The sequence below is a fragment of the Pleuronectes platessa genome, chromosome 17 (assembly GCF_947347685.1).
Source record: "Pleuronectes platessa chromosome 17, fPlePla1.1, whole genome shotgun sequence".
NCBI lineage: Eukaryota > Metazoa > Chordata > Actinopteri > Pleuronectiformes > Pleuronectidae > Pleuronectes > Pleuronectes platessa.
In genome coordinates, this window is record NC_070642.1 from 11,088,949 (window position 1) to 11,114,287 (window position 25,339).

A 25,339-nucleotide genomic window follows, 5' to 3' on the forward strand; every position below is an offset into this window, starting at 1 on the left:
AGCCGCCCTCGTTGACGTCATTCACGTCAACGAGGGGTCCTCCGTCACCACTGCTTCACATTGTTTTAAAGGACTCATCGTCTGCCCATTTTACCAGAGTTGATATGGTTTCTTGGGTTCTTAAGGAAATGTCTGTAACATATTTTGGTCAAAATACCACATGGATCATTTAAAACAGCACCCTTTTTACTCTAAACCAGCCCTCCTCAGATTGACCTGTTTTGAGTGCAAGGAACACACTTTAACACTAAAATGACATGAAGGACACAATGAAAAATAGATAAATTATGTAGGAACAAGATATATAAACAAATCTTTTGTTTTATTCAATGAGTTAAATTTTTTGGGGACATAAAACTGTTAATAGTCTATATAAAACAGTGAACTATGAATATGTATACTATGAATATCTGCTGATAAATCCTAATAAATATTTTGTTGCAAATGAATAATTTCTCTCCTTTATGAATCCTCACGTCTCGTGAAATAGGAATGAATCTTAAATCTTTTAACATACTCAGATCAACTTAACGGTTTATCTCCTGTATGACTCCTCATGTGTCTATGCATATTGCCCTTTTGGTTATATCTTTTACCACACTCAGAGCAACTAAACGGCTTCTCCCCTGTATGATGCCGCATATGTGTAGTTAGACTGCCCCTTTGGATAAATCTTTTACCACACTCAGAGCAACTAAACGGTTTATCTCCTGTATGACTCCTCATATGTCTATTTAGAGTGCCCTTTTGGTTATATCTTTTACCACACTCAGAGCAACTAAATAGTTTCTCTCCTGTATGTTGCCTCATATGTGTATTTAGAGTGCCCCTTTGGATAAATCTTTTACCACACTCGGAGCAACTAAACGGTTTCTCTCCTGTATGACGCCTCATATGTCTATTTAGAGTGCCGTTTTGGTTAAATCCTTTCCCACACTCAGAGCAACTAAACGGTTTCTCTCCTGTATGACGCCTCATATGTGTAGTTAGATTGCTCCTTTGGATAAATCTTTTACCACACTCAGAACAACTAAATGGTTTCTGTCCTGTATGACGCCTCATATGCACATTTAGATTGCCCTTTTGGTTAAATATTTTACCACACTCAGAGCAACTAAACAATTTTTTTTCTGTCTTACGTCCCTTTACACTTAGAGGCTGTTCGTTATTTATTGTATTTAAACCAGTCTTAGGTTCCATGGACTCCATCCAATCATCCTCACTGTCTTCAGTCTCAGAAGAGTCTTCAGTCTTGTCCTCAGGACCTGGTTCTAAATGTCCATCAGGACCTGACTTCCTGGCAGGTTCTGGTTCTCCAGAGTCTGCTCTGTTCCCCTTCGTCTCACTCGGATGAAGCTTTGACGATTTAAGTTTCTCTTTATCTTCATCACTCTTCACAGCGACAGGAGTCAATGTCAACTTGATATCAGCCTCCTCCAGTCCTTGAAGATGCTGTCCATCCCGATTGGTCCACGATTCCTCCTGATCCTCTTTAATGTTGGGGCGCTCTGGGTCCTCCTGGTCCACAAGGGGGCTCCACTGCTGCTGCTCAGGGGGAACCTCTTCTTTATTCACCATCAGATGCTGGACGTCTGCAGGACACACTGAAACAGAAATAAACACGTTTATAATTTCAGAGTTTCCAGAAGTGTTTTGAATAACTTGTGTTGTGTCGTTTAATGTTGACTGTTGTGATTTTTAAACGATCACAATCAGGAAGAAGAGATGTTGAGGTCGTTTACAGTTGGTGTAACGACGCAGCTCATAAAGGAAGCAGCATAAAACAAAGGGTTTCTGGTTAAAAAAGTTTTATATTTTGAGGCCAAATAAACCAATTAGGTCATTACCTTTTTATTAGACCTTTTTTCTTGGAAACACATTCAATACATAAAGAGCACACACTGTCATTGGATCTCACGAACCAAGAAACCGTTGTCTTAAAACAAACATATTTAATCATATGAACTAGTTAAGAATACACATTCATACTGTGCAAGGAACACACTTTAACCCTAAAATGACTTTAAGGACATTATGAAAAATAGATAAATTATGTAGAAATCAGTACGAACAAGATATATAAACAAATCTTTTGTTTTATTCAAAGAGTTAAATTTTTTGGGGACATAAAACTGTTAATAGTCTATATAAAACAGTGAACTATGAATATGTATACTATGAATATCTGCTGATAAATCCTAATAAATATTTTTGTTGCAAATTGTTAATTTCTCTCCTTTATGAACCCTCACGTCTCGTAAAATAGGAATGAATCTTAAATCTTTTAACACACTCAAATCAAAAGAGCGGTTTCTCTCCTGTATGACCCTTCATATGACTATTTACATTGACCCTTTGGTTAAATCCTTTACCACACTCGGAGCAACTAAACGGTTTCTCTCCTGTATAAAGCATCATATGTGTATTTAGATTGCCCTTTACGTTAAATCTTTTACCACTCAGAGCAACTAAACAATTTTTTTTCCGTCTTATGTCCCATATCACTTAAGAGGCTTTTCGCTATTCATTGTATTTAAACCAGTCTGAGGTTCCCTGGTCTCCATCCAATCCTCCTTACTGTCTTCAGTCTCTAAAGAGTCTTCAGTCTTGTCCTCAGGACCTGGTTGTAAACGTCCATCAGGACCTGACTTCCTGGCAGGTTCTGGTTCTCCACAGTCCGCTCTGTTCTCCTTCGTCTCACTCGCATGAAGCTTTGACAATTTAAGTTTCTTTTCATCTTCTTCACTCTTCACAGCGACAGGAATCAATGTGAACTTGATATCAGCCTCCTCCAGTCCTTGAAGATGCTGTCCATCCCGATTGGTCCACGATTCCTCCTGATCCTCTTTAATGTGGGGGGGCTCTGGGTCCTCCTGGTCCACAAGGGGGCTCCACTGCTGCTGATCAGGGGGAACCTCTTCTTTATTCACCATCAGTTGCTGGACGTCTGCAGGACACCCTGAAACACAAATACACACGTTTATCATTTCAGAGCTTCCTGAAGTGTTTTGACAAACTGTTGTATAATGTTGACTGCTGTGATTTTTTAAGTATCACATTCAGGAAGTATAGATGTTGAGGTTTTTTACAGTTGGTGGAACGAAGCAGCTCGTAAAGGCAGCAGCATAAAACAAAGGGTTTTTGGTTAAAAAGTTTTTCATTCGAGGCGAAATAAACCAATAAGGTCATTACCTTCTTATCAGACCTTTATTCTTGGAAACACATTCAATACATAAAGGAGAACACACACTGTCATTGGATCTCACGAGCCAAGAAACCGTTGTTTTAAAACAAACATATTTAATCATATGAACTAGTTAAGAATACACATTCATACTGTGCAAGGAACACACTTTAACCCTAAAATGACTTTAAGGACATTATGAAAAATAGATAAATTATGTAGAAATCAGTAGGAACAAGATATATAAACAAATCTTTTGTTTTATTCAATGAGTTAAATTTTTTGGGGACATAAAACTGTTAATAGTCTATATAAAACAGTGAACTATGAATATGTATACTATGAATATCTGCTGATAAATCCTAATAAATATTTTTGTTGCAAATTGTTAATTTCTCTCCTTTATGAACCCTCACGTCTCGTAAAATAGGAATGAATCTTAAATCTTTTAACACACTCAAATCAACAGAGCGGTTTCTCTCCTGTATGACCCTTCATATGACAATTTACATTGACCCTTTGGTTAAATCCTTTACCACACTCAGAGCAACTAAACGGTTTCTCTCATGTATGAAGCCTCATATGTGTAGTTAGATTGCCCCTTTCATTAAATCTTTACCAAACTCAGAGCAACTAAACGGTTTCTCTCCTGTGTGACTCCTCATATGTCTATTTAGGATGCCCCTTAGGTAAAATGTTTTACCAAACTCATAGCAACTAAATGGTTTCTCTCCAGTGTGACTCCTCATATGTCTATTTAGATGGCCCCTTTGGTTAAATCTTTTACCACACAGAGCAACTATATGGTTTCTGTCCTGTATGAAGCCTCATGTGTATTTAGAGAGCTCTTATGGCTAAATATGTAACCACACTCAGAGCAACTAAACAATTTTTTTTCTGTCTTATGTCCCATATCACTTAGAGGCTGTTTCTTATTTATTTCAGAGTTTCCAGAAGTGTTTTGAATAACTTGTGTTGTGTCGTTTAACGTCGACTGTTGTGCTTTTTGAACGATCACATTCAGGAAGTAGAGATGTTGAGGTCGTTTACAGTTGGTGTAACGACGCAGCTCGTAAAGGAAGCAGCATAAAACAAAGGGTTTCTGGTAAACAACGTTTTTAATTTTGAGGCAAAATAAACCAATTAGGTCATTAACAGAGGAGAACCGGGCGAGGGGTAGTTAGTTAGCTGGTTAAGCTGTTTTCAGACAAGACCTGTGGGTCAAACTCGCAGAAATGTGTCCAGACTTCCTGTTTCAGACATGAGCAACACAGCAGCAGGTTTTCTGCACAGACTCGTTCACAAGAGCATTAAATCCTTCTCATTATTCAGGTGAGCGTTGGAGCAGCCGGGTGCAGCAGGCAGAGACAGGAAGTGGCGTATTAACTCAACTGCTATTAGCTCGAGCTTATGCTAGCTAAAGTTAGCCTGTGAGTGGCTCCTCTAGGGACTGACCTGCTCTGTTCTCTTTCGTCTCACTCGGATGAAGCTTCAACGATTTAAGTTTCTCTTCATCTTCTTCACTCTTCACAGCGACAGGAGTCAATGTGAACTTGATATTAGCCTCCTCCAGTCCTTGAAGCTGTGGTCCATCCCAAATGGTCCACGATTCCTCCTGCTCCTCTATAATGTGGGGGGGCTCTGGGTCCTCCTGGTCCACAAGGGGGCTCCACTGCTGCTGCTCAGGGGGAACCTCTTCTTTATTCACCATCAGTTGCTGGACATCTGCAGGACACACTGAAACACAAATACACAAGTTTATCATTTCAGAGCTTCCTGAAATGTTTTGAATAACTTGTGTTGTGTCGTTTAAAGTCGACTGTTGTGATTTTTTGACGATCACAATCAGGAAGTAGAGATGTTGAGGTTGTTTACAGTTGGTGTAATGACTAGGGCTGCAACTAACGACTATTATGACTAGTCGATTAGTCATCAATTATTGAAACGATTCATCGGATTCTGAATGATACAAATTCTTAATTGCTCTTATGTAACCAACAGCTTTTAAATTGAGCTTGTTAGAGGTATGTGATGACTGAATATAAAGACAATAAAGATCGATACTTCATTAAAAAAAAGGTCTTTTAATAAACTTTGCTGCATATAAGGGTCATGTTGACACAAAAGCAAGGAAAAATCAAGTATTTGTTCATTTAAAACCAAGATCAGGCAAAGTGCTGATACTAAAAATAAATTAAAAATCAATTAAAAATCAAGTTTCCATTTTTCCTGTTATAAATAGGAAAGGGAGAGTATCAGCAATTAAAAACTAGAGCTGAACGATTAATTGCATTTGCGATAAAATCGCGACATGATAAAATGCGATTTTCTAATCGCAACATGCCGATTAAAACGTGCGAAAGACAGTAGGGCACTGGGACGCTCTCCTTACCCGCAGCAAGAATGCCGTGGAACCACAAAACTTCTCTGATCCAGAAGATAGCGAAGCAAGCCTGCATAACCTACAGGGTCCTAAAGTCTTCGGCCGACGTGTCGGACACACAGAGCGAGCTCAACTCGCCGGTGACCGCGGTGCGGTTGGCTGACCTGAAAAATCGCTCCCCGGAAAAGCAAGGGGAGCTCCGGGGCGGCGGGGCGCCAGAGCCCCTCAGTCACCTACATGTACATCTGCGAGACGGAGGTGTTCAGCATGGGGGGGTTCCTGCTGAGGCTCGGCGCCTCCATACCACTGCACGACCACCCGGACATGAACGGGAATCTACGGAGCTGCTGATCCGCAAGCTGCCCTTCCATCGCATCCAGCTGGCCCGCCGCATCCGTGGACACAGCGCTTAAACTGCTGCTGCTCCATTGACTATAACAACGCCGCATTCCTACACTTATAAAATGCAATTTAATGTGGAAGTAATCCAAGTATTCAGAATACGTTACTCAGATAAGTTAATGTAACGGATTACGTTACAGATTATATTTTTGGGCATGTATTCTGTAACGGGATACGTTTTGAAAGTATCCTTCACAACACTGGAAATGTTACTGACTTGGAAGCAGTAAGACACCTATAATACATTATGTTGGTCATATTTAAATCATCCATTACGTCTTTTGGGGGGGGGGGGGGGGGGGATCGCAATTAGATTATTTTTCCAAATCGTTCATCCCTAATAATAACATCAAAGAAACGAAACTAGTCTTCTTTGGACTGCATAATTGTGTTTCAAAAAGAAGTTTGTTAGGCAATAGGATAACATTGGGCTTTTAAACTGGTTAAAAAAAAATTGTACCATATTTTTGTAATGGATTCTAGAATCCTGCGCACAGATATATACGTTTATATATATAGCAAGCTAGCTAACAGGCTATCTTACCAAGGCGAATCCGCATCGTCTACGTTACAATGTCAAACGTGCCTCCTCCACAAATGCTCGTATCCTGCTTCCATGGAGGAGGTCCGCCGTACAGATATTGCAGGTATTTTTTTCCGGGCTATGTTAAGGGTGAAATTCTCCCGAACTATTGACTTCCTGGTACACGGGCGGTTGCAGCGGACACCGCCATTGGTCCAAGTTTTGTCGCTATTGCACATGCGCGACTTTAAGAGATAGGAAGGAAGCGAGATGCCTCACTCCTCAGATACTTCAGTCAGCACCTCCGGTAAAACGATGTTTAGTTCAGCTGCTCGGCAAGAAAAACATGCGCTATGATGTAACCAACGATTTATCGACGAGTAAATTTGTCTGCGACTATTTTTGTCATTGATTTTTGTTGACGACGTCGACTAACCGTTGCACCCCTAGTAACGACACAGCTTGTAAAGGAAGCAGCACAAAACAAAGGGGGTTAAAAAAAATGTAAATTTTTAGGCCAAATCAACCAATTAGGTCACTAACAGAGGAGAACAGGGCGAGGGGCAGTTAGTTAGTTGGTTAAGCTGCTTTCAGACAAGACCTGTGGGTAAAACTCAGAGAAATGTGTCCAGACTTTCTGTTTCAAACATGAGCAACACAGCAGCAGGTTTTCTGCACAGACTCGTTCACAACAGCATCAAGTTCCTCCTCATTATTATTCATGTGAGCGGTGGAGCTATATATACACCGCGTTTCACATTATCATGCAAATTGGATTTAAGGGTCACAAACATTCATTTTTTAGTTTTTGAATTAAACTCATGGATGGTATTGTGTCTCAGGGCTATTTGGATGATTGAAATCAATCTCAGACACCTGTGATAATTAGTTTTCCAGGTGAGCCTAATCAAAGGAAAACTACTTAAGAAGGATGTTCCACATTATTAAGCAAGCTACATGTTTCAGGCAAAATGGGGAAGAAAAAAGATCTCTCTGCTGCTGAAAAGCAGCAAATAGTGCAATACCTTGGTCAAGGTATCACAACATTGGATATTTCCAAAAGAATTGCGCGAGATCATCGGACGGTGAAGAAATTTGTCACTGATTCACAGCACAAGCGGGTTCGTTCAGACAAAGGCAAAATAAGGAAGATTTCTGCCAAACGAATGCGTAGGGTTAAGAGAGCAGCCACTAAAATGCCATTGAATAGCAGCAAACAGGTGTTTGAAGCCGCTGGTGCCTCTGGAGTCTCGCGAACTTCAAGATGTAGGATGCTGAAGAGGTTTGCAAGTGTCCTTAAACCTGTTATTCGCCACCCCTAAACCAAGCTCACAAGCAAAAAAGGTTGCAGTGGGCTCAGGACTACATGAAGACTAACTTCCAAACTGTTTTGTTTACGGATGAGTGCCGTGCAACCCTTGATGGTCCTGATGGAGTAGAGGATGGTTGGTGAATGGCCACCATGTCCCAACAAGGCTGCGACGTCAACAAGGAGGTGGCGGAGTCATGTTTTGGGCCGGAATCATGGGGAGAGAGCTGGTAGGCCCCTTCAGGGTCCCTGACGGTGTGAAAATGACCTCGGCAAAATACGTAGAGTTTCTGACTGACCACTTTCTTCCGTGGTACAAAAAGAAGAACCGTGCCTTCCGAAGCAAAATTATATTCATGCATGACAATGCACCATCTCATGCTGCAAAGAATACCTCTGGGGCATTGGCTGCTATGGGCATAAAAGGAGAGAAACTCATGGTGTGGCCCCCATCTTCCCCTGACCTTAACCCTATTGAGAACTTTTGGAGCATCATCAAGCAAAATATCTATGTGGGTGGAAGGCAGTTCACATCCAAGCAGGTGCTCTGGGAGGCTATTATGGCATCCTGCAAAGACATTAAACCAGAAACTATCAAAGAACTCACAAGTTCAATGGATGCAAGAATTGTGAAGGTGATATCAAAGAAGGGGTCCTATGTTAACATGTAACTTGACCTGTTAAGATGATTTTGATTAAAACTTTTTTTGATTTCAGTAAATATGACCTCTTAATGCTGCACATTCAACAAATGACAATTTTTAGTTCTTTACAACCTATAAAATATCTTGAAACTTTGAAACTCAGAAACTCTGCATAATAATTTGGAACACTGCATTTTGAGTTTTTTATTTTTGAAAAAAATACTGTTATCATTGGGAGGTTTGTTCAATAAAATTTGAATTATACTCTAAGAGTTGATGACTTGAAAATTATACTGACTGGCTGTGCATTACTATTTAGGAAAATCTGAGCAAAGTGTAATTTGCATAATAATGTGGAACGCGGCGCAGTGTTGTGCAAGTTCACACCTCTCATGAACTAGTTCAAAGTTCAGTTCACACAAGTAAATATGAATAGTTCACGTTCATAGTTCACCATTTAAATTCTGAACTAGTTCATAGTTCAGTTCATTTCATAGTTTAAGGTGCAAAGTGAGCCATTTTTGTAAGAGGCCAGAGCTGTTGTGTTGCAGGTATGGCCTGCCCCTTTAAGGAAAGTTTGTAGTGTGTGACGTAGTGCACCTGGGTATTGTGGGAAGAGAAGTTCAAAGTGTGTTTATAACGAGAAGTGACGGACTACCTAGAGGTGATGCGGGTGTTGCTCCTGCTGTATATCCGAGAAATAAAGTGGCCGCATTCCAAGTAAAGAAACATCTCCTCCTCCTTCTTCACGGAGCGGTCTGGGCGGCTGGTTACCGGCCAGACAGCGAGCCAAGATAACCCGTGAGCCGAGCTACGGACTACGGCTCGGAGCCGAGACACTGGCCAGAGAAGAAAACACTTGGAATACGTTGCTTGTTTGGTGTGCATGTGTGTGTGCGATGAATCATGGGTAACATAGAGCGAAGTCGAGTTACTCGGTTCAGATTAGGCTACATCGCGGACATTTTACGGGCACTGAGCAACGACATGGTGAAATCATTCGATTTAGACAGCGTCTCTCCTCAGGAGAAGGAAAACATTCCGTAACGTTTTAGCTAGACCTCAGATAATATTGTAACGGACTGGTAGTTAGGTTTATGTTCTGTTTGACTGCTATGTGTTTGTTATGACTTATGTTCAGCTAACTACGCCATGTCAATAAGTATTGGGATTTCCAGAGGGTCAGTGAACCAGTCGGGGTGGGGCAAGTGACAGTTCTAGACAAATGGCTGGAGAGTTACCGGCATGACAGGCTCTCATTGGCTGATGAGTTGGCATGTCAAGACTCAAGGGTGAATGAGGAAGGGGAGTGAAGAACACAGTAGTGGATGACTGGAGTGTCGGAGTTACAACAAGAAGTGTGTCGTGTTCGCTGGACTTTAATAAAGTTACATAAAAAGAGAGAAGTTTCCTGTCGTCTATAAGCGAGGACACTGAAATATGAACGTGTTCACCGTTCAAATTCATTATTTGTCATTGAGGTGCGTTCAGTTCATCGTTCTCACAAAAGTGAACGTGTTCAATGAACGCGTTCATTTGTGTTCGTTCATGCACAACACTGACGCGGTGTATATCTATGGGTCGAGCAGCCGGGTGCAGCAGACAGAGACAGGAAGTGGCGTTTAACTCAGCTGCTATTAGCTCTGGCGTATGCTAGCTAACAGTAGCCTGTGAGCGGCTCCTCTAGGGACTGACCTGTTCTGTGCAGCCGGACTACGGGCTGCATCACGGCATTGAGCAGCCTCCTCTGGCGGCAGATCTCCCGCTCGGACTGCTCTACTCTGTCTTCGTACTCTGCCACGGTTTCCTCCAGCCCCGCGAGGATCTCCTCAGCCGCCGCCATTAGCCGCTCGATTAGCATCGCTCTCAGCGCAGGGACTTGAGCATGTCCTCCTCCTTTCTCCACCTGCAGCAGGAAGTCTTCAGCGGCAGCGCTGATCCGCTCATGTACCGAAACCCTCAGCAGCTGCACGGCGGACATGTTCCTCCTTTCTGCGCACTTTGAGTCTCTGAGCGAACCATAGACTGTATGGAGCGAACAGACAGAGCAAGCGGAAGGAAAACAGGGACTCCCAGCTCCGAGCCAGCAGTTACCCCCAGTGTTGCCAACTCCTCAGTAAGGAAAGTAGCTATTGGCTGTCCTAAAAGTCGCTAGATGTCGCTAAATGACGCCATCGCCTAATTTGCATAATGTAATGGTTGCTTTAGGACGTACAGAAAGTGAGAGAAAAACACCCTAAATTTTTTTGGAACTTAAAATAAGCTTTCTTCTACATTCACCTTACAAAGAAAATATTCTGTTTTTCTGAGATAATTATCTCGGAAATGCCGAGATAAATGCCCCCCCCAAAAAAAAAATAAAAGTGAATGCAATACGCTTCCGTATTCCTCTGTTGATTCTTTTTTTTTGTTTTTATCTTGCCATTGAAATAGGCCATCACTTCTCAAAATAACCTAGCTGTATCTAGACCCACATACATCAATAAATTTTGTCCTGTATTGTTAAATGTTAGAATATCAATTTAATCAAAATGATATGTGGGATGGAACTTCTATCTCTACGTCCAGCCCTCCTCCTTTATCCGCGCTTGGGACCGTCAAAATGATCCAAAAGAGATACTCTGGCAGAGCAAGGTATTTATTTTTTTCTTCTTAAGTTTGGTTCAGTTTTCAGGGCCCTGAAAGGGTTCAGTTTCACCACGTTCCACACGAGAGATGTGGACTCTGCATCGATGAAGACACTGATTTCAATGACTCATGACTCATGTTTTCCAGTGACAGTGAAGATACATTGACACTTACATCCCGCTCTGTAGCCAGGGCCGGATCAGCGGTGGCTTTGCGCATGCGCGATTCATTTGCTGTCTGGAGGACGCTGAGTGTGGGTCTCCTGTCTGCTCTGACTGCAGCTGGGACTGCTGCGCAAGGCTACTGGGAGACCGCCTGTGAGTGCATTGGGACGGCGGAGGGGCTCACGGCAGCACCCGCTGCTCGATGAGGACAGTTACTGCAGAACGATACATGCTTTCACGTCAGTCTCCAAAACACCAGAAAGTCTCTAATATCACCAGAAAAAGTCGCTAGATTTGTCGCTAGTAGCTTTTGACAATAAAAGTCGCCATGAGGGTTTGGAAAGTTGCCAGATTTAGCGACGAATTCGCTAAGTTGGCAACACTGGTTACCCCTGATGGACTGGAGGACGAAGAGGACACGGAAGTACTAATACTGCACAGTAGAAATACTCTGTTACAAGTACTTGTTAAACAAGTACTAAAGTATAAGCAACAAAACAAACTTAACCAGTGTTGGAAGAAGAATTCGGATCATTCACTGAGGTAACAGTTCCAAGACAGTAAAGGAATATTCCATTACAAGTAAAAGTACTAAGACAGTGAGGTAGAAATACTCAATAATTAAATTAAACAAACTCCGACAGTAAAACCAAAAATAAACGATGATTTCTAGGACTGAAATGCAGAACTATGGAAGCCCATTTCCGCCACATTGATGAAGAAAAAAAAAAAATCTATCTCATAATTATGACTTAGCATCTCATTATTATGAGATAGTATCTCATTATTATGACTTAGCATCTCATTATTATGACTTAGCATCTCATAATAATGACTTAGCATCTCATTATTATGAGATAGTATCTCATTATTATGAGATACTATCTCATTATTATGACTTAGCATCTCATAATAATGAGATAGTATCTCATAATTATGACTTAGCATCTCATAATAATGACTTAGCATCTCATTATTATGAGATAGTATCTCATTATTATGACTTAGCATCTCATAATAATGACTTAGCATCTCATTATTATGAGATAGTATCTTATTATTATGAGATAGTATCTCATTATTATGACTTAGCATCTCATAATAATGACTTAGCATCTCATTATTATGAGATAGTATCTTATTATTATGAGATAGTATCTCATTATTATGACTTAGCATCTCATAATAATGAGATAGTATCTCATAATTATGACTTAGCATCTCATTATTATGAGATAGTATCTCATTATTATGATTAAGCATCTCATTATTATGAGATAGTATCTCATAATTATGACTTAGCATCTCATTATTATGAGATAGTATCTCATAATTATGACTTAGCATCTCATTATTATGACTTAGTATCTCATTATTATGAGATAGTATCTCATAATTATGAGTTACTGAGCGAGTCTGTGTGTGTGTGTGTGTGTGTGTGTGTGTGTGTGTGTGTGGCGGGTTGTGTTCGCGTGTGTGGGTGTTGGTGTGTGGGTGTGTGTGTATGCTTGTCTCTGTTCCTCTTCACTAAAACTGATAATCACATGTATTTTTTAAGTTATTATTCGTTCATGACCGATCATGACTCTGGATCGCTCCTTCACTTTTACCCTGACAGAACTGATTGTGCGCGTCACGTTACGTCTCGTGTTGTGAGGAGCGGAGGACTGAGTGCTCACGGTGTTTAATGTGTTTCATGAACTCAAACAAACACAAAGTAAACGTCAGTCCTATACGTGTCCTAATAACTTGTGATTAGTGCTAGGGTTTATTGTTAAAGTGTAAAGTGAGCGCAGGACAGAGGGGAAGTGAGGCGGAAGCAGACTGCGACACGTACAGGACGTACGGACTTTTAATGAGCGTCTGTTCTGATCCTGGAGCAGCGCTGGTTATAATCATACAGCGGCAGCACATCGCTAAGACAATCAATGGAGCAGAAAACATGAATCGATTATGTTATGTCTCTGTATCGATGCATAATCGCCCACTTCCGCGAGTAAGGCGGCCTCCCCGAAGCCGCTCAGCAACGGCTTCTCTGCTCTGTTATGCCCCGCCCACAATCGTATCTCATAATTATGACTTAGTATCTCATAATAATGACTTAGCATCTCATAATAATGAGATACTATCTCATTATTATGAGATGCTATCTCATAATAATGAGATGCTAAGTCATAATAATGAGATACTATCTCATAATAATGAGATGCTAAGTCATTATTATGAGATGCTAAGTCATAATAATGAGATACTATCTCATAATAATGAGATGCTAAGTCATAATTATGATATAGTATCTCATTATTATGAGATGCTAAGTCATTATTATGAGATGCTAAGTCATAATAATGAGATGCTAAGTCATTATTATGAGATGCTAAGTCATAATAATGAGATACTATCTCATAATAATGAGATGCTATGTCATTATTATGAGATGCTAAGTCATAATTATGAGATACTATCTCATTATTATGAGATGCTAAGTCATAATAATGAGATACTATCTCATAATAATGAGATGCTAAGTCATTATTATGAGATGCTAAGTCATAATTATGAGATACTATCTCATTATTATGAGATGCTAAGTCATAATAATGAGATACTATCTCATAATAATGAGATGCTAAGTCATTATTATGAGATGCTAAGTCATAATAATGAGATACTATCTCATAATAATGAGATGCTAAGTCATAATTATGAGATAGATTTTTTTTTTTTCTTCATCAATGTGGCGGAAATGGGCTTCCATACAGAACTGAACGGGCCGAGCATATGCATTTTGAAGTAATGCATGTGTTTTGCGCACCATCACGTGATGTCGATTCTTGCCTGCTAATTGCTCATAACCGTCAACACTATCAATTCCACATCACATTGTGAAAACTTTTTGGGGGTATAGGGCCGGCCCTGTGTAGCGCAGTGACTCTCAAACTGCGCGGAGGCATAACATGTGCGCGCGCGACCGGGAAGGGGAAATGCGAGGCGGAACTAATATTCTAGCCGGAACTAATGTTTTGACGTCCGCATGTCTTTAACGGCGGTGCAGTAAACAAATCGCTCTTTCGCCGGAGCCAGGGGTCGGCCTCTGCAGCGGCTCCCTGTGCAGTGCTGTGCATGTCGCGCATATTTTTCACGAACAGTGAACTTTACGATCAGTTTTCATATGTTGAACGTGCACGTGAGGGAACGTCATCCACTCTATGCAGCATCTACCACTGCAGTGAGAATTGCCTTGCGCCTTGAACTGTTCTTTTTTTTTTTTACTCAGTAACGGATGTAATTTCCAATGTAGCGAAGTACAATACTTCAGTCAAAATCTACTTAAGTAAAAGCGAAATTACCCATTTCAAAAGCTACTCAAAAAATTACAAAGTACACAAAAAAACGACTCAATTACAGTAACGTGAGTAAATGTAATTCGTTACTTTACACCTCTGGACATTAGTGCATTCATAAGAGCGAGTGACTTTTTCTTCTTTTGTATTTAAATAGTGAAACAATTCCCACTGAAAGCCTCTTTTGCTGCATCACTACACAGCAAACCCAACAAGTGTTACATAGACACACAACCAAGCACAACATGAATTTACACTGAGCGTAAAACACGTTTCCTCTGTGTGTCCTCTCTTTGGCTACCGTCAGCTCCAGGTGAGGTAGTGCAGCAGCGCCCCCACTCTTCCACCTCCATCATCGCTCGTCACTCCAGGACTTTGTTTTTCCTCATGAACACATTCTTTATCTATCTCATAACATGCAAGCACGTTTTCTGCATCATGAATGATTCTGATTCTTCTGTCAAAGACTTGTTTTCCAGTTATTCCAATCAGTTTAGTTTCTCATATTAAATAGTTTACATTTTTTTCCAGCAGCACCACTTCCTATTCAGACCCCACTCGTGTCCTTGTGTCATCTTTCAAAATTGTTTCTGTCACGCGACCAGCTCCTTCCTTTCCTCCCATCCGTCGATTTTTTCTCCCGATTGATGCAATCTGAGGTTTCAGGCCCAGAGCTGCAAATTTACCCAGCAGCACACGTCACTAACAGGGGAGCACAGGTATCCCAAAATAGCCCAAACAGCAATTTGTGAAAGGGGGCCCAAGTGCTAGTGACCAAGGATAGATTCTGACAACAAAATGAAACTTCGAATCAGTATTGCTGGTGTTCAAACACGTGTAAACACTAACATCAACCGTGGCTCCATTCCATTAAGTGTCAGCAGACAATGTTTGAGAGTGAGCATGCTCAACACCAGCTCCCTGGAACTGACCCACCTAAATTCTTAATGTTATAAAGTCCATCTGTGCTTTCGCTCCTTTGACAGCTCAATATGTCTGCTGTGAAAATCAGCTGTGTTAGAGATCTGGAGCAGCACTCAACCTCTGCGTGCTGCGGTCGGTGGTCTGGCCTCTGGTTCCGAAGCCACTGCAGTTTGCCAGAGCTGATATAAAAGTGTAAATGCTGAAGTCTTTGGGGCCTTGAGCAAAATTAAGAAGCTTTAATTCCAGGCCTCCATTGCTCTCGATGACCCCGATTAACGGACTGTATTATTTCTATTTTAACTCACTGTAATGATCGATTTAATTCTGAACCTTGATCCATGTCTGATACGTTCTTTTTGCCACTAATTAAGACTCCATTTGGCACCTTTTTCACGCTCACTCCAATTCAGTCTTCTTTTACTTTTTTACATTTACTCTTGTTAACTAAAGCCTTATTGATCTGGGCCCTGATTGGATATATTCACATTCTGAATTAATTCTAACTACCTGGCCGTCCTCCCTCCGTCCCACTGGGCTGAGCTGTGGCATCTAACCTCAGTGTCCCATCACACTTTCCACCGCATTTTCATCACATTTTCTCCGGAAATCACTTGCATGAATGCATCAGTGCAGAGAACTGTGTCCTTAAATGACAGAAACCATCCAAAAAACGTTCTGACTTGTACTTGTACTTTTCTGTTCGATCCATGTCCCATCTACTAACATGGGAGAGACAGGATTTGTGACCTATACGGATACTTTGGTTTATCTATTCGGGCGCTGTCCTGACATCCACCTTTATATACAATCTATGGCTGCAACAATTCTAAAATCTGGAATAGAATTATATGTTTATGCTTCACACAGTCTTTAATTTTGTAGTGTTCCTTCACCGGTTCCCTGCAGACGCGACAGACACAATTGTTGTTGCTGATTCTGCTCTTTGCTGGACTTTGCAGCATATCAGCTGTGTGGACAGACCCTTCAATTCCTACAGTTCACAGCATTGTACAACTGCCCCGGCACCTTTACTGTACATAGGCTGACAACTCATTCATCTCACTCCGACATCAGAGAGGTGCGAGCGAGAAGGGTATCAGATGCCATGCGTTGATCCAAGGAGCACTTTATCTCTGCTTTGGGTTAAACATGAAAATATAAGCATATCCTGTCATATGCTCCAGATAACGATCTTCTCCCAAACCTTACCATGTGCTCTGAGTGTCTAAACATAAAATATACATACAATAAAAAATCCATTGTTCTTCAGCTGTTACACAAGAGGGAACTCAGAAAAAAAAATGAAATATGAAAATTTTGAGGATACATTATGTGAATTTGCAGATGTATTATGTCTAGAACAAATATAATTCACATAATACGAAGCTAGCAGGGTCGAAACTCCATATAGATAGATAGATAGATAGATAGATAGATAGATAAATAGATAGATAGATAGACTTTTAGTCTTTTGACGTGCAGGAAAGAGAGAGGAGGAGGTGGTGTGCTGTTTTCATTACTAAACTCGCTCGCACTTCACTTCTCATGGGTGTTTACTGCCCGACGTCTGCAATTAAGGAAGTTCTGGAGAAGATAAGGAATGTATGGTCAACTCATGGATCCTCTGAGTTGCTTATTATGGGTAATCTTAATCTCATCCGGTGATTCCGTCCACTCAGAAGAGCAATGCAATTAACAATTTCGCAGTTTTTGTGGATGTCATTAGAAGAAACAAACCCCCCCTTGAGGTTTTGTGCTGGATTTCAGGACCCCAGTAGTTTGTGTCTCAAACTAAAGTAATAGGCAACACTGCCACATGCAATTAATTATGAATATGGATCAACTATTAATACCAGCAATGTGGTCTCATTTCAGCTTCTCAAAACTATGTGTTACCTATTCGTCAACTTCACCTCGAAACCACTCGGGCCTGTGGCATGAGAACTATTTCAAATCACCTCAGGAGATCTGTGAGTGTTCCCTTTGAACAAGCTTCTACCAGTGATTTCACCGGGTCCTTTGTGTGTTTTTTCCTGTGTCACCCAATAATTATCGGAGCTGAATAATATATCTAAACCACTTCTCTTACTTGCTTTCTTTATTATAATATTTTTGTAATCGTAAACATTTCCCACATTGACAAACATAAACCCACAACGATGCATTAAACAAAATAGAAGCACAAAACAAAGTGAGAATTTCGCCGCCCAGGCCCAAAAGTCCCCTTATAAACAGCATTGGGTCTGCACCAAATTGCAGACTAATAAATATCACTCCCCTAAACTTGTCTGATTTTTCATCAAGGTCTATAAATTATTAAAAGAGAAATCCACAAAACTGCCCTATCTCACAGTTTAAAAAGATAGAAAAAGAAAACGAATTACACCCTCCTGAATCCAGATCCACACGAAGATGTGACGAGTTCTTCCTTCACCCAAACTTTATCCTTCCCCCAGTTTTCATGCTGATCCATCCAGTTGTTTTTTGTGTTATATCTTGCTTGATCAAAGCAACCAACAAATAAACGGACAATCGTGAAAAGCACAACAACAACTAATAAACACACAGTTACTCCACACATTCAACAAACGAGCTCAACCTCACATCGGATTAACTTAAATAAAATGTGTTGAATAGAAAATTAAACAACACCTGAGCAGGTGACAATATACGCAGTCCTATAAATATCCTTTTCCTCTTGTTCACAGATGATTTAATTTTGGTCTAATTTACTCATTGGCATTTATTTCTCCACAAGTCTCTCCTGACTGACTTGATAAAATGGACTCCCTCACCACTGGTGGCATAACTCCATGTAACCTGCTATGTCCTACTAATATTTATAAAAAAAAACACTAAAGAAAAGTATTATGTCTGGTTGTTGATTGGCAGAATATGTATTTCCCTTAAACCTCAGCCTCAGTTTGAAAGTAGTTGTGCACTTTTCCTGGCCCCAGTTACCAGGTGGGGCCAATGCCAGTTACTTTATATGTAAAAATTCTGCTTTCATGACTTAAACTTAAATATTGCAATCGGCCACAGATCCCATCGGATCCAGAAACTCCCACCGAAAGAGTTAAATATAGGAATGTACACAGGTTTAGCATTCACATTGAACGATCTATCATGATCAGAAAAACAAAAAAGTCTCAAGGGGCATCATGAAAAACGCAACAGGAAACCCGCCATTTTGAATTTAATGGCCATTTTGGCCATATTCCATGCTTCGGGCCCGAAGCGGGCCCGAAGCAAGGAATATGTTTTGCGCACTGGGGCAAGGATAAACGCTTCCATTCCTGCATCCGACACGTGATGTTGATTCTTGCCTGCTAATTGCTCATTAGATTAAATATGTTTGTTTTGAATCACTGCCCTATGATCTATGTTGTTTTATATAGATCTGTGATCTACTGAGCCCAGTATCACACAGATTGACCGACAGAACCCAACCACCAGAGTACAAACACAAGCATATAAAAATAATTATAATTATAATTTTATAGATTGGGGACATCACAGCTGTCGCTGAATTTAACAATCCTGCTGTTTGACATTTACTGTCATTCACGTCAACGAGGGCTCCTCCGTCCTCGCTGCTTCACTCTCCATGTGCGTGAGAGTAATGCTGCGTTCCAGACGCCTCGTACGTCAGATATTCTGACCTGAAATTGCCAAGTGCCAACTTCACGTCAAACGTAAACAAACAGGTCTGACTGTGAGAAGCTGATTACCTTGTCTTGTGATGAGACAATTCAACTAGAGCCGGTGCAGCCTCCGTTCGTACAGAAACAGAGAAGAGGAGGGCGACGACGCCATTATCTTTTTATTAGACCTTTATTCTTGGAAACACATTCAATACATAAAGGAGAACACACACTGTCATTGGATCTCACAAACCAAGAAACCATTGTTTTAAAACAAACATATTCAATCATATGAACTAGTTAAGAACACACATTCATACTGTGCTAGGAACACACTTTAACCCTAAAATGACATATTATGAAAAAAAGATAAATTATGTAAAAATCAGTAGAAACAAGATATATAAACAAATCTTTCGTTTTTTTCAATGAGTTACATTTTCTAGGGACATAAAACTGTTAATAGTCTCTTTAAAACAGTGAACTATGAATATGTATTTTATGAATATCTGCTGATAAATCCTAATAAATCTTTTGTTGAAAATGAATAATTTCTCTCCTTTATGAACCTTCACGTCTCAAAAAAATAGGAATGAATATTAAATCCTTTACCACACTCAGATCAACTAAACGGTTTATCTCCCATGTGACTCCTCATGTGTCTATGTAGATTGCCCCTTTGGATAAATCCTTTTCCACACTCAGAGCAACTACGAGGTTTCTCGCCTGTATGACACCTCATATGTCTATTTCCGCTTTGGTTAAATCCTTTACCACACTCAGAGCAACTAAATGGTTTCTCTCCTGTATGAAGCCTCATGTGAATATTTAGATCGCCCTTCTGGTTAAATCTTTCACCACACTCAGAGCAACTACAAGGTTTCTCCCCTGTATGACACCTCATATGCCTATTTAGAGCGCCGCTTTGGTTAAATGCTTTACCACACTCAGAGCAACTAAATGGTTTCTCTCCTGTATGAAGCCTCATATGTGCATTTAGATCGCCCTTCCGTTTAAATCTTTTACCGCACTCAGAGCAACTAAACGGTCTTTCTCCTGTATGAAGCCTCATATGTGCATTTAGATCACCCTTCTGTTTAAATCTTTTACCGCACTCAGAGCAACTAAACGGTCTCTCTCCTGTATGAAGCCTCATATGTGCATTTAGATAGTCCTTCTGTTTAAATCTTTTACCACACTCAGAGCAACTAAACGGCCTCTCTCCTGTATGAATCCTCATATGTCTATTTAGATGGCCCCTATCGCTAAATGTTTCACCACACTCAGAGCAACTACAAGGTTTCTCCCCTGTATGACACCTCATATGTTTATTTAGAGCGCCGCTTTGGTTAAATGCTTTACCACACTCAGAGCAACTAAATGGTTTCTCTCCTGTATGAAGCCTCATATGTGCATTTAGATCGCCCTTCTGTTTAAATCTTTTACCGCACTCAGAGCAACTAAACGGTCTCTCTCCTGTATGAAGCCTCATATGTGCATTTAGATTGTCCTTCTGGTTAAATCTTTTACCACACTCAGAGCAACTAAACGGCCTCTCTCCTGTATGAATCCTCATATGTCTATTTAGATGGCTCCTATGGCTAAATATGTAACCACACTCAGAGCAACTAAGCGATTTTTTTTCTGTCTTACGTCCCATAATACTTAGAAACTGTTTGTTATTTCTTGTATTTGAACCAGTCTGAGGTTCCCTGGTCTCCATCCAATCATTCATACTCTCTTCAGTCTTGTCCTCAGGACCTGGTTGTAAACGCTCATCAGGACCTGAGTTCCTGGCTGGTTCTGGTTCTCCACAGTCCGCTCTGTTCTCCTTCGTCTCACTCGGATGAAGCTTCAACGATTGAAGTTTCTCTTCATCTTCTTCACTCTTCACAGCGACAGGAGTCAAAGTGAATTCATTATCAGCCTCCTCCAGTCCTTGAAGCTGCTGTCCATCCCGATTGGTCCACGATTCCTCCTGTTCCTTTTTAATGTAGGGGGGCTCTGGGTCCTCCTGGTCCAGAAGGGGGCTCCACTGCTGCTGCTCAGGGGGAACCTCTTCTTTATTCACCATCAGTTGCTGGACGTCTGCAGGACACCCTGAAACACAAATACACATTTATCATTTCAGAGCTTCCTGAAGTGTTTTGAAAAACTGTCGTATAATGTTGACTGCTGTGATTTTTGAACGATCACATTCAGGAAGTAGAGATGTTGAGGTTGTTTACAGTTGATGTAACCGACGCAGATCGTAAAGGAAGCAGCATAAAACAAAGGGTTTCTGATAAATAACGTTTTTCATTTTGAGGCCAAATAAACCAATTAGGTCACTGACAGAGGAGAACAGGGCGAGGGGCCGTTAGTTAAGGCCAATGTATGCTTCTCCGTTTTTGATGGACACGTACAGATAGGACCGCCTTCTTTGCCGTGGAACGCCTTCCCTGGGCTCCAGGGAGAACTTTTCGTGCAGCTCAGATTTTTCTAACTACACGTTGGCATAGCGAATAGCCTACGGATAGCCCTTGGCTGTGATTTGTCCGCTAACGTCCGCTTACGACTTTTCCGGACCTCAAACTTCCGGTTTCTTTCCCTATAGCACAATAAACCCAAACACAACTACGACTCTAGGATTAATGTGACGTGTGTTAAGCCAGCGGAGTTGTCCAGCTGACGGTGGCTGGTTAGAGCACTAACGGCATGAGTGTACGGTCACATACGGTTATAACGCCCCGTAATAATGGCGCTAGCTTGCTAGCCACCATGCTAACTGCGGTGGTAACAGAGCAAAAACCTGCTGTCACGCCTTTAATTCCACGGCTATCATGACACTGACTCTCAAACACCGTCAGGTTAAAAGCAAACACTTGGTAGTAGTTAGTATCGGGAGTCCCTGCTGACTGTGTGTGGAGGCTGGGGGGGGATCTAGCGGCCTCCGTGTAGCTTCAAGCTGTTGAATTAGCAACGCAGTTTGGAAACAAGACCGGGGAACCGCTGCGCTAAGAAACGATAACATAAGCATTTTGACCCGATGGGTGTCACTTTATTTCAGCAAAAACTGTCGCGTCATTAACAGCCTTTGTCTGTTAGTTGCCATCATTGTGTCTGTGTGAGGAGCCGGGGGGACGTAAATAAACAAGCGTGGACTTCTTCTACATACCTCATAAGGTAGGCTTCTCTAAGCTCGTCTTCCGTTGCGCCAACTACTTTTCTGGTGGTGAATGGTTTTCAGCACAAACTGCTCGTAGAACCATAAATGAAAAAGAGTCCGTTCGTCCGCGCGTAACGGACTCGGAGAAGCATACTTTAGCCTTTAGTTGGTTAAGATGCTTTCAGACAAGACCTGTGGGTCAAACTAAGAGAAATGTGTCCAGACTTCCTGTTTCACACATGAGCAACAAAGCAGCAGGTTTTCTGCAGACTCGTTCACAACAGCATCAAATCCTTTTCATTATTCATGTGAGCGGTTGAGCTATATATATATATATATATATATATTAGAACTGTGAAAAATAACGCCTTATGATTAAATTACAGGATTAATTCTGTTTTTTTTTTTAACGCATTTAACGCATGCGCAGAAGGACCTTCCAATATACCCACAATTCCGCCCACTCTGCACTAGTCGCCGCTCTAATGCAGTCAGACGGCAGCTGCCATTCAAACAAACAAACAACATGGATAATTCTGATGAACCCGAGAACCTTCTGGACGGGAAGATCGTGGTTCCAAAAAAACAAAGATCAAACATTCAATAAAACCAAGGTGATATGTACACTCTGTGGGAAGACGATATCGTTTCACCGTAGTAATACCCGCCTAAAGTACCACCGCAACGCGAAGCATGGGTTGGTCGGCGAGTGGCGTTCAAGTGGAATGCGCCAAACCAGACTCACTCGCAGGACACATTGTGCAAATGAAGCGGTCAGCTTTACTGTCAGAGAATGTGAACAAGTTAGTTTGCCTCACCAACTGGCTAAAGAACGACTAGCTAAGAGGACTTTGAGAGGCATTAGATTGTGTCATGGTGTGGTTAATGGTTGTTTGACGAAAAATATAAAAAGTTCAACCTTCCTATAAAAAGAAAGGCTAAGAAGGTCAAATAATTTCAGTTTGATTTAAAAAGAAAAGAAAAAAGTTTTATTCAACCATACAATGGCTAAGAAGCCCGAATTCTGTTTAGGATGAAGATTGTATTAATATTCCATATGGAATAGCAAAGATAACTACTAAAGAACTGCTGAGTTGCAGCGCCATTGTTTTGTTTATTTATGAATAAAAAAAGAAAACATGCTAAATGTATCCCTCTTTTGTCGTACATTTTTTCACAAAAATATACAGAGAAAATCAGTAATGTGATTAATCATGATTAATCCATAGAAACCTGTGATTAATTTGATTAAAAATTATAATCATTTCACAGCCCTAATATATATATATATATATATATATATATATACATATACATGGGTGGAGCAGCCGGGTGCAGCAGAGAGAGACAGGAAGTGGAGTCTTAACTCAGCTGCTATTAGCTCTAGCTTATGCTAGCTAACATTAGCCTGTGAGCGGCTAATCAAGGGACTGACCTGCTCTGTGCAGCCGGACTACGGGCTGCATCACGGCATCGAGCAGCCTCCTCTGGCGGCAGATCTCCCGCTCGGACTGCTCAACTCTGTCTTCGTACTCTGCCACGGTTTCCTCAAGCCCCTCGAGGATCTCCTCAACCGCCGCCGTTAGCCGCTCGGTTAGCATTGCTCTCAGCGCAGGGACTTGAGCATGTCCTCCTCCTTTCTCCACCTGCAGCAGGAAGTCTTCAGCGGCAGCGCTGATCCGCTCATGTACCGAAACCCTCAGCAGCTGCACGGCGGACATGTTCCACCATAGACTGTATGGAGCGAACCATAGACTGTATGGAGCGAACAGAGAGAGCCAGCTAAAGGAAAACAGGGACTCCGAGCCAGCAGCGACCCCTAATGGACTGGAGGACGAAGAGGAAACGGAAGTACTAATACTGCACAATATAAATACTCTATTACAAGTACTTGTTAAACAAGTACTAAAGTATAAGCAACAAAACAAACTTAACCAATGTTGGAAGAAGAATTCGGAGCTTTCACTGAGGTAAAAGTACCAAGTCAGTAAAGTAATATTCCATTACAAGTAAAAGTACTAAGACAGTGAAGTAGAAATACTCAATAATTAAATTAAACAAATTCCGACAGTAACACCAAAAATAAACGACGACCTCTAGGGCTCAAATGCAGCACTGAACGGGCCCGAGCACATGCATTTTGTAGCGTGAGGAATTTTGGGTCAATTGGACAATGTGACAACAACTTCATTTTCACACTGATCAGTAGGTGGCGCTATGACCCTGAGGAAATATAGACAGATGGCTCTGTTCAGGCTTGGTCTCTGAGCAAGAGACCGAAAAAAAAATAATCCTTACATTTTCAATAGGGCCTCATGTCTCACTGTCTCCTTGTGATTGGTGCTCAGGCCCTAATAACTCAATTAATTAATCAATCGTTTTTTTCATGTATGAATGCCAATTTCTTATATTACAGTCAGTTGCTTATTTAAAAAAAATGCTTTATTACTACTTCTGTGACATCAGTTCCTTCATAAGAGTGAGTGACAGACAGTAATATTTATTTATCTTTTTTCGTATTTAAATAGTGAAATAATTCCCACTGAAAGCTTCTTTTGCTGCATCACTATACCACAAACACAACAAGTGTTACATAGACACACAACCAAGAACAATAGGAATTTACACTGAGCGTCAAACACGTTTCCTCTGTGTGTCCTCTCTTTGGCAACCGTCAGCTCCAGGTGAGGTAGTGCAACAGCGCCCCCACTCTTCTACCTCCATCATCGCTCGTCTTTCCAGGACTTTGTCTTCCTCATGAACCCATTCTTCATCTATCTCATTACATGCACGCACGTTTTCTTCAACATGAACTATTCTGATTCTTCTTAAGACTTGTTTTCCAGTTATTCCAATCAGATAGTTTCTCGTATTAAACAGTTAACATTTTTTTCCCAGCAGCACCACTTCCTATTCAGACATCTTTCAATACTTGTATTTTTAATGTTTCGTGACCAGCTCCCTCCTCCCCTCCCATCAATCCATCTGTTTCTCCCGATTGATGCAATCTGAGGTTGCAGGCTCAGGCTGCCGGAGCTGCAA

General features: G+C 41.1%; 2 protein-coding genes across 2 annotated transcripts; both read right to left on the bottom strand.

Moving 5' to 3' along the window:
* Positions 1–303: 303 nt before the first annotated feature.
* LOC128460109 (zinc finger protein 37) lies at positions 304–10,570 on the bottom strand. Its single transcript, XM_053445148.1, has 4 exons — positions 10,141–10,570; positions 4,640–4,921; positions 2,579–2,959; positions 304–1,604 (listed from the first exon to the last, which is right to left on the bottom strand). The coding sequence occupies exons 1-4, from the start codon at positions 10,424–10,426 to the stop codon at positions 523–525; spliced, it is 2,031 nt and encodes a 676-aa protein (XP_053301123.1). The 5' UTR covers positions 10,427–10,570; the 3' UTR covers positions 304–522.
* Positions 10,571–19,320: 8,750 nt separating this feature from the next.
* Positions 19,321–24,079, bottom strand: LOC128460110 (gastrula zinc finger protein XlCGF57.1). The gene is made up of 2 exons (XM_053445149.1): positions 23,733–24,079; positions 19,321–21,249 (listed from the first exon to the last, which is right to left on the bottom strand). Exons 1-2 carry the CDS (start codon positions 24,016–24,018, stop codon positions 19,772–19,774), a joined length of 1,764 nt encoding a protein of 587 aa, XP_053301124.1. The 5' UTR covers positions 24,019–24,079; the 3' UTR covers positions 19,321–19,771.
* Positions 24,080–25,339: the final 1,260 nt, after the last annotated feature.

Excerpts from the sequence above, each read along its gene's own strand:
- LOC128460110 (XM_053445149.1), bottom strand. The coding sequence starts at position 24,018 with ATGTCCGCCGTGCAGCTGCTGAGGGTTTCGGTACATGAGCGGATCAGC. Across the intron at positions 21,250-23,732 it reads AGTCCGGCTGCACAGAGCAG|GGTGTCCTGCAGACGTCCAG; the intron begins GTCAGTCCCTTG and ends TTTGTGTTTCAG.
- LOC128460109 (XM_053445148.1), bottom strand. The coding sequence starts at position 10,426 with ATGTCCGCCGTGCAGCTGCTGAGGGTTTCGGTACATGAGCGGATCAGC. Across the intron at positions 4,922-10,140 it reads AGTCCGGCTGCACAGAACAG|TGTGTCCTGCAGATGTCCAG; the intron begins GTCAGTCCCTAG and ends TTTGTGTTTCAG. Across the intron at positions 1,605-2,578 it reads CTCTTTAGAGACTGAAGACA|TGTGTCCTGCAGACGTCCAG; the intron begins GTAAGGAGGATT and ends TTTCTGTTTCAG.